Below are 13,797 nucleotides of genomic sequence, written 5' to 3'. Positions count from 1 at the left end.
GAGGCAATAAAACTACAGAACAGATAAATACAGTAAAACTAGTTTTTAATGAGTCAAACCTTTAAGTTACATTTTAAATTGTTGATTGTTTTAATTTATAAAGGTAGTCACAATATTATTTTTAAATATATTAATAGGCGTGTACTGTACACTTAGTAGAAATAATAATTATTTAATGGAAATTCATTGCTTACAATTATTGTACACCTAAATTATTTTCATACAAATGAGGAAAGCGTAATACACCTAATGATTCTTATATAATAAAATGCAAACAAATATTATTCAGTTGAAAACATTTTAAAAATTGTTATATATGTATTGTTATTAATATTAGTAATCCCTCCGGTACAATATAGTATATTTTAATAAAAAATGTACATTATCTACTGCTTGTATAGTATGTACAAGTGTTACAAGCTGTTTTTTTTTTTTGCTCAGTCATCTAAACTCTTAAGTGAAAAAGTATTTTTTTCAAATTATAATTTTTAGTACGTAACAAAAAAAATATTTACTTTTCTCATCAGTAGTTATCATTTTTAAATGTTCATTGTTTATCATAAATTTAACTTAAAACAAGCACTAAAACTAATCCATCGAGGTTATAAACTAATTATTTAACAGAATAATTAAGTACTAAAATATTATCACTTTTGGTCGTTTCTTTGGGCATTCCGACTATGGCTTCTTCGTAAGAAGGTGGTGGCAAATCATTGTCTTCCTCAATTTGATTGCTGACCAACTGGTCGTACGACGGGGGCAGAGTCAGTTCACTTACACTGCGTATCGGCATAGAATACTGTTGGGAGTCCGCCAGGTGAACTTGTTGGGCCCGGATATCCTTGAAAGTCAAAAGCAATGATTAGTCATTGTATTCACGAATAAACCGTACCCGCCAGTAAACCTTACTTCTATTTGTTCGAGGAGAACCAAATCGATAAGATGCCGTCTCCTCAGGTACAGTACGTTTCTGATTCCGATCATCAGAGCCGAACAAATGCACAGCGGACCAAACATCCACAAGTGGCTGAGGTCTGAAAAAATGGTGTTGTCGAACGGTCCTATTGAAAATATGCAAATTACCATGCCCAATGTGAACAGAAACACCGATATCAGAAAATAGGAATACGTGATGCAGTCACAGGAGTTGCACGGACGACTCATGTCCTCAGTCAAGTGCACTCGTTCCCACATGTAATAGGCTTCCATTTCAGACGCATTCTACAAAAACGCACTTGGTGTACAACTACTGTTATTGTTGACAGTAATATGTACCGATTTTCCGGTTGATTACTGCCTAGGAAATTAGCAATTTTTTTGTTTTATTTTTATTTTTTTTCATAATCATGTTGTTTTCTTTGTTATCTATTCTACGGCTTACTCATAACACCTCCCAACATAATATTATTATCAACTTTTTGTCACCAGGCGCCAGACGTCGTGCGCTGCACCTTAAATGTCGTTTGACCTACACCGTCTTTGTGGCCGTCGGTCAATATTATTATTAATTAATATAAAATAATATATATTTATATCCGACGCACTCTGAACTTTATTCTGTTTATTGTTGTTCACCCTGGCGTTAGCTGCTGCCTGCTATTTGAACTAATAACCCGTACGGACACATTGACCCTTCGTTATTGGGTTGAGCAAAAAAAAAAAATATCGATGTTTCAAAAAAAATCGATACTCGACAGCTATCGATATAACAGAAAACGATTTTGCAAAATTTTAAAATTTTCAAAAAAAAAACAAAAGCTACTGGCTACATGAAAAGAAGCATAAATTATAAATACCGAAGCGAGCCGCTACTCAATGTATGTGTACACATACACGTATTTACATTCAAGTACACTGCATTTATACCAATTATTCAAACGTACTGAACACGCTGAAAATAACACAAAACGGAGGAAAAGTTAAAATTGGAAATTCTGCGAAAATATCCAAAAATAATATTTGCCTAATAATAATGATTGTTACCTATTTGGATTTTGGTTCTTGTTCAAAATTCAAATCGATTGTTATCTCATGACTCATATCGTCGTGTAAACCGGATTATTATTTATTGTTTACACTTCTTGATAATGTTATTTTCATTGACTACTGATTAGAATTCGGAACTTCAAACTTTTTTTTTGAGATTTCTGAAAGTTTAATAACATTTTGAAAAGTTAAGGCGGTAAGTACAGTGCATTACAAAATATAATTTCACAAAAAGTTATAGTCAAATAGGTTTATTTAGTAACCACTACACAGCGATTTTCGATTTGTGGGAGGTAGGCATTTAGGTATGAAAACAAGTAAAAACTTTATTTACAATCTAAAAGTCTAATAACCTTTTAATAATATTTCTATGTAGTGTAAAAACTTATCAGAGTGTTGTGGTATAGTTCGTAATATGAGTAGATCTTCCAAATATATAGTGTGAATATAAATTACAATTCTTTAAAACAAAGAAAACTTGTAAATTGTATTAATGTTTATTTATGCTGATATTTAGTAAAAATCAATATAATTGTAAAATGTGCCTTATATAGTAATATGATTGTACAGGTGTCGTTAAAAAAATATTGATTCAGTGGTGAACGCTTTAAAATGTGTGAGAAAGAAACAGAAGTGCAATCACAAATTGTGAATATAGAAAGTGTCATTCCAAAGAATCGGTATGTAACACTTCTTAACTTAATAAATCTTTAAAAATAGTACATTAATTTAAAACCGTAGTATATTTTAATAACATTTTATTGTAATTCAGATTAGCAGTGTTAAAATGGAACGGTTGGGGCTACAAAGATTCAAAATTCCAAGTCACCGAGAAAGGAATAATTCGTTTTACAGGAAATCGGTATGTCACAAAAAAAAAATAGTAACTAGTGTTATTTATAGAAGGTTATTCAAAATTTTTTACTTTTAAAAACTGAAATTTAAAAAAAAAACTTAAATCACATTGAACATTGTTTGATGAAAACATATTATTATAAAGTTAGAATAAAATATATAAAAAGTAATATAATAAATTGAATATTAATTTTTTAATTAGATATGCTATCGGGGAAACAGATTTACCATTTTTCACTCAATGGGTTCAAGAAGTACTAAATATTGATCTAAATTCTAGAAATGTACCTCGGAATAACTTTGAATCACTCGAGTTACCTCTATCTATTGTTCCTGATGGTAATAACTATTTTGTAAATTATGAAGCCAAATTTTATTTATTTACTCATAGTATAGTACTACAAATAATAATTTTTTTTTAGATTTTTTGAATGCTTTAAAAACTATCAAGATTGATTATACAGTTGATGACTTGGCTAGACTTAGTAGGTCTCATGGACAAACTCTTTATGATATTTACTCTCTCCAGCATGGTAAATGTTATCCTCGTATTTCTGACATTGTTGTTTGGCCAAGTAAGTTTTTGTTTAAATTTTTTTTTTATTTTGTTTATTTAATTTAAATATTTGTCCACAAATACAAGGAAACCACGAAGAAGTTGTTAATTTAGTCGATTTAGTCAACCATCATGATGTTGTTCTGATTCCATTCGGCGGAGGAACAAGTGTGTCGGGAGCGGTGACTTGTCCAGAAAATGAGAAACGGTGTATAGTTATTGTGGATACTTCACAAATGGTGACTATATTAGTTGTGCGATCATTAAACAAGTTATTATTAGTTATATTGTACACAATTTTTTTGTTCTTTAGAACCGTTTATTATGGTTAGACGAGTCAAACTTACTGGCATGTTTTGAAGCCGGCATTATTGGTCAAGATATGGAACGAGAACTTAGAAAGCAAGGTTATACCTGTGGGCACGAGCCAGACTCTTATGAATTCTCTAGGTATACATTGAAATAAAAAAAAATCGGATGTAGCCTTTGTAGTAGAAAACCTTGAAGTAGTAAGTTTTAATTATTATTTTATTGTAATTATTATCTTTACCAAAGTATTGCAACAATTGTATATTGCAAATTGATGCATGTTTATTATTTTATTTTAGATTGTAATGATTTGTGGTTTTTTTTTTTTGTTGTTGCATGTTGACATTATAAATTCTTATTGTTTTACAATATGTCTTAATTATGAATTGCTAGTAGTAGTGTTGCACCTTCTGTACTCATATTTATTGGGTTATTATGTTATACATTCAGTTTAGGTGGTTGGGTCGCCACTCGAGCCTCGGGTATGAAAAAAAATGTCTACGGTAATATAGAAGACTTAGTAATCGATGCTAAAATGGTTACCCCAAAGGGTGTGTTAGAAAAAAATAGCAAAGTTCCGAGAATGTCTTGTGGACCAGATTTTCAACAAATAATTTTTGGATCTGAAGGTTTTAAATAGTTGTTAGTCACTTAATAATATTTATTTTATCAGGGTTTTTTTTTGTTTTATAGGTACATTAGGTATAATAACTGAAGTAGCTATAAAGATTCGACCACTGCCAAAATGTAGTGTGTATAATTCTGTGATTTTCCCCAACTTTGAATCGGGTGTAAAATGTATGAGAGAAGTAGCGAGACAAGTAAGTATAAAATACTATACCTACTTGAATTTTTAACTAAAATTTTATTTATTATTTTTTTAGCGGTGTCAACCCGCATCCATAAGACTAATGGACAACACACAGTTTAAGTTTGGACAAGCTCTACGTCCTGTAGGCAGTATTTTTGGAAATATGTTAGATATTTTAAAAAGAAAATACTTGACTGGCATATGTGGTTTTCGACTAGATTCTGTATGCGTAATGACATTATTATTTGAAGGTATTTGAAATTTGAATTAACTTTATAGTATCTGACATTGGTTTGCATTTTTAAGATTAACATTTATATATCTATGGTTGGATATTTTTAATATCAATAGGTACCAGATCAGAAGTGGATAATCACAAAAATAGGATCTTTCAAATAGCAGCCTCGTTTAACGGTGTCATAGCAGGTGAAAAAAATGGAGAACGAGGGTATATGCTCACATTTGTTATTGCATATATACGGGTAAGGAGTTTACAGTTTGCGTTAGACTGTGTATACTTTAATGTCGCATTTGAGAGAGGGGATTTAATTAAATTTTTTTTTTGTTTACTTCAAAATATAATAGATGCTAATAAAAATAATAAACAAAATGTCTAAGTAGTGTTGAAATTTCTTGCATGTAAATAAAAAAGGGGAAAGGGGCTAGAAAAAGAAATTTACTTCAAATACATATAAACAATAATCTTAGAGTTAAAGTTTACATAGTAAAAGAAGTATATAATTTTTTATATTACGATATTAATACACTTTTAATGCATACAATTTAAGTACTTAAGAGAGTAACTTCAAGCCATACAAAATTCTTTTATAAATGCAGTGCGACATCCATTGAAAAACTCTTTTTTAAATAATGTCTTCTTTTTAGTAAATTTTTTTTATACACAAACAGGCTACAAGATAGTCATTATCATTTTAAGTCTGTTATACCTCATATCCAATTTTATGATTTTTTTTTTTTTAGGATTTAGCGCTCGAATATAATGTTGTAGCCGAATCGTTTGAAACGTCTGTACCTTGGAATAATACAATTCTCCTGTGCAATTCTGTTAAGAAAACAGTTGAAAATGAATGTAAAAGTATGTAGACTTAATTTTCACATAACATGACCATTTCCTGTCTAAACTTGTTATTGTTTCAGAACTCAATATTCAACACTATTTAATAAGCTGTCGTGTAACACAAACATATGACACCGGATGTTGTGTTTATTTTTACTTTGGATTTAACTGGACTGGACTAGACGACCCAGTATTGATTTACCATCACATTGAATCAGCTGCTCGCGACACGATCATCGCCTCTGGAGGGTCAATATCTCATCATCACGGTGTAGGAAAACTAAGAGCCCACTGGTATAAGAAAAATACACCAAAGACTGTTTTATCTCTTTATAGTGCTTCCAAAAAAAATTTAGATCCAAAAAATGTCTTCGCAGTTGGAAATCTTATTACTTTTCCATTGTCTAAACTCTGAGTACAAAATCAATTTAAAAACTAGTCACGCTAAGTATAGTATAAAATAAAGTAGAGTCAATCTTAATAAGTCAAAATTGTATTATTTATATTTTATTTATGGAAAAAAAATGTATTTTTACCTTTAATAATATTACAGCTCAAGAATTTTTTTAATTAAATTATTGTAGTATTTTTGTTAAATATCCTTTCTAATACTTTACTCAGCTCTGGCTTATTATGTGCTAGAGGTAGAGTATCGATATTCTTTGGTAACTAAAACACGCTTAGTTAACCAGTTTTATATGATATAATTATAATACTTATACTGTTGCATTATACGCGAGTATAACTTGATGGATGTTTAGTATTTAAGTAGAAATAAAAACACAACAATAATATGATTTAACACAATACTATTAAACATAAAATCACACAGTAATAATAGAGAATAATATACAATGTTACAGTAGTCATAATAGAGTGGTGCCAAACATCTAAATACTATAGCTTATATACATGAAGTCTAGGTCAAGTGTACTTTGTCTTGTATCAAATCAACTTTTACATTTTACTCGATTATTTCTACAATATTGGTATACTACTATACAAGGTAATACTAAATTTATTACTTATTGCAAATTCCTATTTCACAACCAAGTACACAATATTAATTATATTCATTACACCCCCTTAATTAATATTCCCTTAAATTAACTTATTCTTCTATGATATATCCTGTACTCCAATGGTCGATTGAATCATCCCAAATCTGTCGTTTGGAAGTGCTTTTGTATCTGCCAACATTTCTTTTGTGTTCTTGTATTGAACTTCGAATTGACCTTCCTCATATTTCTCACGAATGAAATGGTATCTTACATCAATGTGCTTGGTTTTTCGATGAAACTCCGGATTTCTGACCAAACGAATAGTAATACGGTTATCAGTAAATAACATAGGTTTATCGTACATATTATTATTAGTAAGTTCTCGTAAAAAACTTTTAAACCATATTAGCCCCTTCGTTATGTCACTGGCTGAAATGTAATCCGATTCTGTTGAAGAAAGAGAAACCGTTGCTTGACGTTGAGCTTGCCATGAAATTGTAGATGACCCCAACATGAATAGATGTCCCGAAGTTGATCTCCTTGTTTCTAAATGTCCGGCATAATCAGAATCTGTGAATATTCTTAAATCTAAATAATTATCAGACTTATAAACCAATCCATAATCAATTGTATGCTTTACGAAACGCATAATGCATTTGACCCAATGAGCATTAGTTGGTTATGCCAAAAATCGTGACGCAAAATTGACTGCAAATGCCAAATCTATCTTGTCAATTGTGACAGGAATAATAAACTTCCCACTGTATCTCGATACGCGGTACTTGACCTTCTTCTAGTACTGTTGAATCCGTGTGAACATCCAATGTCGTTGATTTATCAATGGGTATTGAAATTTTCTTTGCGTCTAACATATTAAAACGTTTAATTATTAGTTTGATTAATATATAATGATCCATCATCTAACTTCTTAATTCCCATTCCTAGAAAATAATCCAAGTTACCGTGTTTAACTTCAAATTCTTTTTCTAACTTAGACAATAATACCTGTATTTTTGTTTTACTGGCTGACGCCAGTAAGACCATCATCAGCAAAAATAGCCAAAATCAATTTTTCATTATTATCATGGTTAGTGAAAACACACGAATCATATTTACTTTGAATTAAATTGAATTGTAATAGGAAATTTTTAAACCTTGAATTCCAACATCGTGGAGATTGTTTTAATCCATACAACGATTTACGCATTCTGCAAACCCCACCTGAATTGTCATCATATCCGACCGGTTGTTCCATTTATAGTTCGTCTTCTGACATACCATATAGAAATGCTGTTCCAATTTCTGAGCCGCACTTATGGCCAAAATTGTTCTGATAGATTCAAATCTAACTACAGGTGAGAATGTCTCGTTATAATTTATCCCATGTATCTGTCGAGAACCGTTTACAACTTAAATGTGCCTTAAATCTATCAACCCGCCCGTTACCATTGTACATTGATTTTGTAAACCCAGGAATTATTTAACACTTGCTTTCCTACTGGAGTTGGCACTAACGTCCGGGTGTCATTAGTATGCAATGCATTTATTTCGTCGTCCATGGGTTGAATCCAATTATTTTTGTACTCACAACTCGCAGCTTCATTATAGTTTATAAGGTTCTGTGACACACGACAATAATGTGATTGATCACAATACTGTTAAACATCAAAACACACAGTATACATACAAAGAATAGTATATACAACGTACGTTACAGTTAACAGCATCCGTAATGGAGTGGTGCCGAACACCTTAACACTATGGCTTTTATATGGTATAATCTAGGTCACAGATGAAATTGGTCCTTATACCAAACAGCTTTTAAATATTACATAATGATTTCTGTAATGTTCGCATACACTGTCGTATACGATATTAACTGGATACGCTCAATTCACACTACGTGATACCTTTTAAAATAGTTATACTGGGATTGTTTAAAGTTAATCAAAGCCAATGCCCAGAACACCTAAACCTTTCGAAACTATACTTCAGCCAGACCAACTAACCCACACTAAGTAATAGTTAACCAGAACACCTAATACGGTATTTAATCATAATTAAGGCCTATGTCTAATTATACTTAGTGCCAGATTAGAGCCTATTTCTGTAAGTATAGAATTTAAGGAATAAGGCCTATTGGCAATTTTGATCACTAAAAAGATTGTCCTGGTATACGCTATTTAGAATTAACTTTATACTAAAAGTTGAATCGTAAAAAGGTGACGCTACTAAATTATGACACAAGACGAGTTTATACTTTGAAAATAAGTATAATAGCACATAAAACATAGGTAAATACAAAACATTCTCCATCTAGTTAATGCTAAGCGGAGAGTTCTTCCCCGGGCCAAGCCTCAAGAGAGTGCCCTCTTGACACCACAATTTGTGCGGCTTTAAATAATAGAAATAAATATAATTTTCGCTATACAAACATTTTAACCGTTTGCCATTTGGCTTAGATACATTGCTTAGTTTCATAATTGTAATATAATAATCGTATTACACAATATTTTTCGCCGAAGCCAATTTGCCAATTTTAATATGCATTAAAAACAATTATAATAATTATAACAATAACCATACTAAATTCCCACACTTCTACTACAATACTTATATATAAGGTTATAGTAGATTTATTACTTATAACATACTCATATTCCTTGACTCTAGTACATAATATTAATATTAATTATATTAAAAAAGTACAATGTAATAGCAAATATTATTTCACATAAAAAGTTATGATCAAATAGGTTCTAACTTCTACAACTCAACATTAGGTAAGTACAATTCTTTAAAACAAAGAAAACTATTGTAAATTTTATTAATGTTTATTTATGCTGATATTTAGTAAAAATCAATATAATAGTAAAATATGCCTTATATAGTAATATGATTGTACAGGTGTCGTTAAAAAAATATTGATTCAGTGGTGAACGCTTTAAAATGTGTGAGAAAGAAACAGAAGTGCAATCACAAATTGTGAATATAGAAAGTGTCATTCCAAAGAATCGGTATGTAACACTTCTTAACTTAATAAATCTTTAAAAATAGTACATTAATTTAAAACCGTAGTATATTTTAATAACATTTTATTGTAATTCAGATTAACAGTGTTAAAATGGAACGGTTGGGGCTACAAAGATTCAAAATTCCATGTCACTGAGAAAGGAATAATTCGTTTTACGGGAAATCGGTATGTCACTTAAAAAAAATAGTAACTAGTGTTATTTATTGAAGGTTAATTTTTATTTTAACAATACTACTTCAAGTTATTCTAAATTTCAACAATGATTTTCAACATTTTTCATTTTTAAAAACTGAAATCACATTGAACGTTGTTTGATGAAAACATATTATTATAAAGTTAGAATAAAATATAAAAACAGTAATATAATAAATTGAGTATTTTTTTTTTAATTAGATATGCTATCGGGGAAACAGATTTACCATTTTTCACTCAATGGATTCAAAAAGAACTAAATATTGATCTAAATTCTAGAAACGTACCTCGGAATAACTTTGAATCACTTGAGTTACCTCAATCTATTGTTCCTGATGGTAATAACTATTTTGTAAATTATGAAGCCAAATTTTTTTTATTTACTCATAGTATAGTACTACAAATAATTATTTTTTTTTTAGATTTTTTGAATGCTTTAAAAACTATCAAGATTGATTATACAGTTGATGACTTGGCTAGACTTAGTAGGTCTCATGGACAAACTCTTTATGATATTTACTCTCTCCAGCATGGTAAATGTTATCCACGTATTTCTGACATTGTTGTTTGGCCAAGTAAGTTTTTGTTTAAATTATTTTTTATTTTGTTAATTTAATTTAAATATTTATCATGAATTCAAGGAAACCACGAAGAAGTTGTTAATTTAGTCGATTTAGTCAACCATCATGATGTTGTTCTGATTCCATTCGGCGGAGGAACAAGTGTGTCGGGAGCGGTGACCTGTCCAGAAAATGAGAAACGGTGTATAGTTATTGTGGATACTTCACAAATGGTGACTATATTAGTTAAGCGATCATTAAACAAGTTATTATTAGTTATATTGTACACAATTTTTTTGTTCTTTAGAACCGTTTATTATGGTTAGACGAGTCAAACTTACTGGCATGTTTTGAAGCCGGCATTATTGGTCAAGATATGGAGCGAGAACTTAGAAAGCAAGGTTATACCTGTGGGCACGAGCCAGACTCTTATGAATTCTCTAGGTATACATTGAAATAAAAAAAATCGGATGTAGCCTTTGTAGTAGCAAACTTTGAAGTAGTACATTTGTATTATTATTTTATTATAATTATTATCTTTACCAAGGTGTTGCAACAATTGTATATTGCAAATTGATGCATTTTTATTATTTTATTTTAGATTGTAATGATGTGTGGTTTTTTTTTGTTGTTGCATGTTGACATTATAAATTCTTATTGTTTTACAATATGTCTTAATTATGAATTGCTAGTAGTAGTGTTGCACCTTTTGTACTTATATTTATTGGGTTATTATGTTATACATTCAGTTTAGGTGGTTGGGTCGCCACTCGAGCCTCGGGTATGAAAAAAAATGTCTACGGTAATATAGAAGACTTAGTAATCGATGCTAAAATGGTTACCCCAAAGGGTGTGTTAGAAAAAAATAGCAAAGTTCCGAGAGTGTCTTGTGGACCAGATTTTCAACAAATAATTTTTGGATCTGAAGGTTTTAAATAGTTGTTAGTCACTTAATAATATTTATTTTATCAGGGTTTTTTTTTGTTTTATAGGTACATTAGGTATAATAACCGAAGTAGCTATAAAGATTCGACCGCTGCCAAAATGTAGTGTGTATAATTCTGTGATTTTCCCCAACTTTGAATCGGGTGTAAAATGTATGAGAGAAGTAGCGAGACAAGTAAGTATAAAATACTAAATGTATTTGCATTTTTAACTAAAATTTTATTTATTCATTTTTTAGAGGTGTCAACCCGCATCCATAAGACTAATGGACAACGCACAGTTTAAGGTTGGACAAGCTCTACGTCCTGTAGGCAGTATTTTTGGAAATATGTTAGATATTTTAAAAATAAAATACTTGACTGGCGTATGTGGTTTTGGACTAGATTCTTTATGCGTAATGACATTATTATTCGAAGGTATTTGAAATGTGAATTAACTTTATAGTATCTGACATTGGTTTGCATTTTTAAGATTAACATTTATGTATCTATGGTTGGATATTTTTTACATCGGTAGGTACTACATCAGAAGTGAATAATCACAAAAATAGGATCTTCCAAATAGCAGCCTTGTTTAACGGTGTCGTAGCAGGTGAAAAAAATGGTGAACGAGGGTATATGCTCACATTTGTTATTGCATATATACGGGTAAGGAGTTTACAGTTTGCGTTAGACTGTGTATACTTTAATGTCGCATTTGAGAGAGGGGATTTAATCAAATTTTTTTTTTTTTTGTTTACTTCAAAATATAATAGATGTTAATAAAAATAATAAACAAAATGTCTAAGTAGTGTTGAAATTTCTTGCATGTAAATAAAAAAGGGGGAAGGGGCTAGAAAAAGAAATTTCCTTCAAATACATATAAACAATAATCTTAGAGTTAAAGTTTACATAGTAAAAGAAATACATAATTTAATAAATCACGATATTAATAAGTAGTAGGTACACTTTTAATGCATACAGCTTCAAGCCATACGAAATTCTTTTATAAATGCAGTGCGACATCCATTGAAAAACTCTTTTTAAATAATGTCTTCTTTTTAGTACATTTTTTTTATACATAAACAGGCTACAAGATAGTCATTATTATTTTAAGTCTGTTATACCTCATATCCAATTTTATGATTTTTTTTTTTTAGGATTTAGCGCTTGAATATAATGTTGTAGCCGAATCGTTTGAAACGTCTGTACCTTGGAATAATACAATTCTCCTGTGCGATTCTGTTAAGAAAACCGTTGAAAATGAATGTAAAAGTATGTAGACTTAATTTTCACATAACATGACCATTTCCTGTCTAAACTTTTTATTGTTTCAGAACTCAATATTCAACACTATTTAATAAGCTGTCGTGTAACACAAACATACGATACCGGATGTTGTGTTTATTTTTACTTTGGATTTAACTGGACTGGACTAGACGACCCAGTATTGATTTACCATCACATTGAATCAGCTGCTCGCGACACGATCATCGCCTCTGGAGGGTCAATATCTCATCATCACGGTGTAGGAAAACTAAGAGCCCACTGGTATAAGAAAAATACACCAAAGACTGTTTTATCTCTTTATAGTGCTTCCAAAAAAAATTTAGATCCAAAAAATGTCTTCGCAGTTGGAAATCTTATTACTTTTCCATTGTCTAATCTCTGAGTACAAAATCAATTTAAAAACTAGTCACGTTAAGTATAGTAAAAAATAAAGTCGAGTCAATTTTAATAAGTCAACATTGCACTGACATTTGGGGTTGTGGTTGGGGTGGGAATGGTAATGGGGTTGGGGTAGAGGTAATATATATGAGATAGCCGATAGGGAGTGGGAGTTAAGGGTAAGAGACATGGTGTACGTTCAACGTTCAAATTAGAACAATAAACTGGATATCGACCCTTGAGAAGCCATTATAATGAATTTTCTTGTTGTTGTCAAATTTTAAATGTTTAAATGCTTACATGTTTTACTTATGTTTTGTTATTTATTTATGTATTTCTTTATTGTTATTATTATTATTAAATATTTTATAATTATTATCTTTATCATTAGTATTAATTCTATTACCTTTATGTAAAATCAAATCAGCCAATAGTCATTTGCAAAATAAAAATAAATTCGAACTAAATGATAAATTCAAAATAGTTTAAGGGCCCAAATTTTCTATGAATTGTTTTAAGCCAGATATTAAACACTACAATATTAGCCAGAAACTTGATGTTTTAATATACTAGTTGTTACTGCTTCTTAATATACTATATCATTATCTAAAATTCCACCACTACTCTATATTTATTCGGTACTTCAACGAGACATGAAAATGCTCTTTCGTGGTTGCAGACTCGGCTGAAAAACTTTTATTTATGGGGGAGGGGGGATGTATTTTTACTTTTTATAGTATTACAGCTCAAGAATTTATAAAATTAAATTATTGTAGTATTTTAGTTAAATATCCTTTCTAATACTTTACCCAGCTGGCTTATTA

At 30.3% G+C, this 13,797-nt stretch overlaps 3 protein-coding genes across 7 annotated transcripts; 2 read left to right on the top strand and 1 right to left on the bottom strand.

Annotated features, from left to right (window-relative positions):
- Positions 1–104: 104 nt before the first annotated feature.
- Positions 105–1,611, bottom strand: LOC126834512 (uncharacterized). Its single transcript, XM_050566483.1, has 2 exons — positions 910–1,611; positions 105–841 (listed from the first exon to the last, which is right to left on the bottom strand). Exons 1-2 carry the CDS (start codon positions 1,207–1,209, stop codon positions 614–616), a joined length of 528 nt encoding a protein of 175 aa, XP_050422440.1. The 5' UTR covers positions 1,210–1,611; the 3' UTR covers positions 105–613.
- A 187-nt stretch (positions 1,612–1,798) lies between these two features.
- Positions 1,799–6,170, top strand: LOC126834510 (alkyldihydroxyacetonephosphate synthase-like). Of its 4 annotated transcripts, none has more exons than XM_050566480.1 (13): positions 1,799–1,817; positions 2,557–2,666; positions 2,759–2,848; positions 3,044–3,180; positions 3,264–3,416; positions 3,485–3,636; positions 3,711–3,847; positions 4,157–4,335; positions 4,400–4,527; positions 4,591–4,768; positions 4,869–4,999; positions 5,499–5,613; positions 5,676–6,170. In XM_050566480.1, exons 2-13 carry the CDS (start codon positions 2,599–2,601, stop codon positions 6,008–6,010), a joined length of 1,803 nt encoding a protein of 600 aa, XP_050422437.1. In that variant the 5' UTR covers positions 1,799–1,817; positions 2,557–2,598; the 3' UTR covers positions 6,011–6,170. The 4 variants fall into 4 exon arrangements, with proteins under 4 accessions (XP_050422437.1, XP_050422434.1, XP_050422435.1 ...); XM_050566477.1 differs by lacking the exon at positions 1,799–1,817 and adding an exon at positions 2,095–2,182 and having other exon boundaries at positions 2,555–2,666; XM_050566478.1 differs by lacking the exon at positions 1,799–1,817 and adding an exon at positions 2,186–2,291.
- LOC126834511 (alkyldihydroxyacetonephosphate synthase-like) lies at positions 2,116–13,351 on the top strand. Of its 2 annotated transcripts, none has more exons than XM_050566481.1 (13): positions 2,116–2,182; positions 9,504–9,613; positions 9,706–9,795; positions 10,024–10,160; positions 10,245–10,397; positions 10,464–10,615; positions 10,690–10,826; positions 11,132–11,310; positions 11,375–11,502; positions 11,566–11,743; positions 11,844–11,974; positions 12,466–12,580; positions 12,643–13,351. In XM_050566481.1, the coding sequence occupies exons 2-13, from the start codon at positions 9,546–9,548 to the stop codon at positions 12,975–12,977; spliced, it is 1,803 nt and encodes a 600-aa protein (XP_050422438.1). In that variant the 5' UTR covers positions 2,116–2,182; positions 9,504–9,545; the 3' UTR covers positions 12,978–13,351. The 2 variants fall into 2 exon arrangements, with proteins under 2 accessions (XP_050422438.1, XP_050422439.1); XM_050566482.1 differs by lacking the exon at positions 2,116–2,182 and adding an exon at positions 9,302–9,379.
- The last annotated feature ends 446 nt before the right edge of the window (positions 13,352–13,797 follow it).

This window comes from Adelges cooleyi, unplaced genomic scaffold (assembly GCF_023614345.1).
Source record: "Adelges cooleyi isolate 19-005CV unplaced genomic scaffold, UGA_ACOO_1.1 ACOO_flye_CR_arks_rails_tigmint_CR_PRNA_21, whole genome shotgun sequence".
NCBI classification, from domain to species: Eukaryota; Metazoa; Arthropoda; class Insecta; order Hemiptera; family Adelgidae; genus Adelges; species Adelges cooleyi.
Note: the sequence above shows the minus strand (reverse complement) of the source record. Positions and strands in the feature narration are given on the sequence as shown.

Excerpts from the sequence above, each read along its gene's own strand:
- LOC126834512 (XM_050566483.1), bottom strand. The coding sequence starts at position 1,209 with ATGGAAGCCTATTACATGTGGGAACGAGTGCACTTGACTGAGGACATG. Across the intron at positions 842-909 it reads TTCTCCTCGAACAAATAGAA|GATATCCGGGCCCAACAAGT; the intron begins GTAAGGTTTACT and ends TTGACTTTCAAG.
- LOC126834510 (XM_050566480.1), top strand. The coding sequence starts at position 2,599 with ATGTGTGAGAAAGAAACAGAAGTGCAATCACAAATTGTGAATATAGAA. Across the intron at positions 3,181-3,263 it reads TCTATCTATTGTTCCTGATG|ATTTTTTGAATGCTTTAAAA; the intron begins GTAATAACTATT and ends ATTTTTTTTTAG. Across the intron at positions 5,614-5,675 it reads AGTTGAAAATGAATGTAAAA|AACTCAATATTCAACACTAT; the intron begins GTATGTAGACTT and ends TTATTGTTTCAG.
- LOC126834511 (XM_050566481.1), top strand. The coding sequence starts at position 9,546 with ATGTGTGAGAAAGAAACAGAAGTGCAATCACAAATTGTGAATATAGAA. Across the intron at positions 9,614-9,705 it reads AGTGTCATTCCAAAGAATCG|ATTAACAGTGTTAAAATGGA; the intron begins GTATGTAACACT and ends ATTGTAATTCAG. Across the intron at positions 10,827-11,131 it reads GACTCTTATGAATTCTCTAG|TTTAGGTGGTTGGGTCGCCA; the intron begins GTATACATTGAA and ends TTATACATTCAG.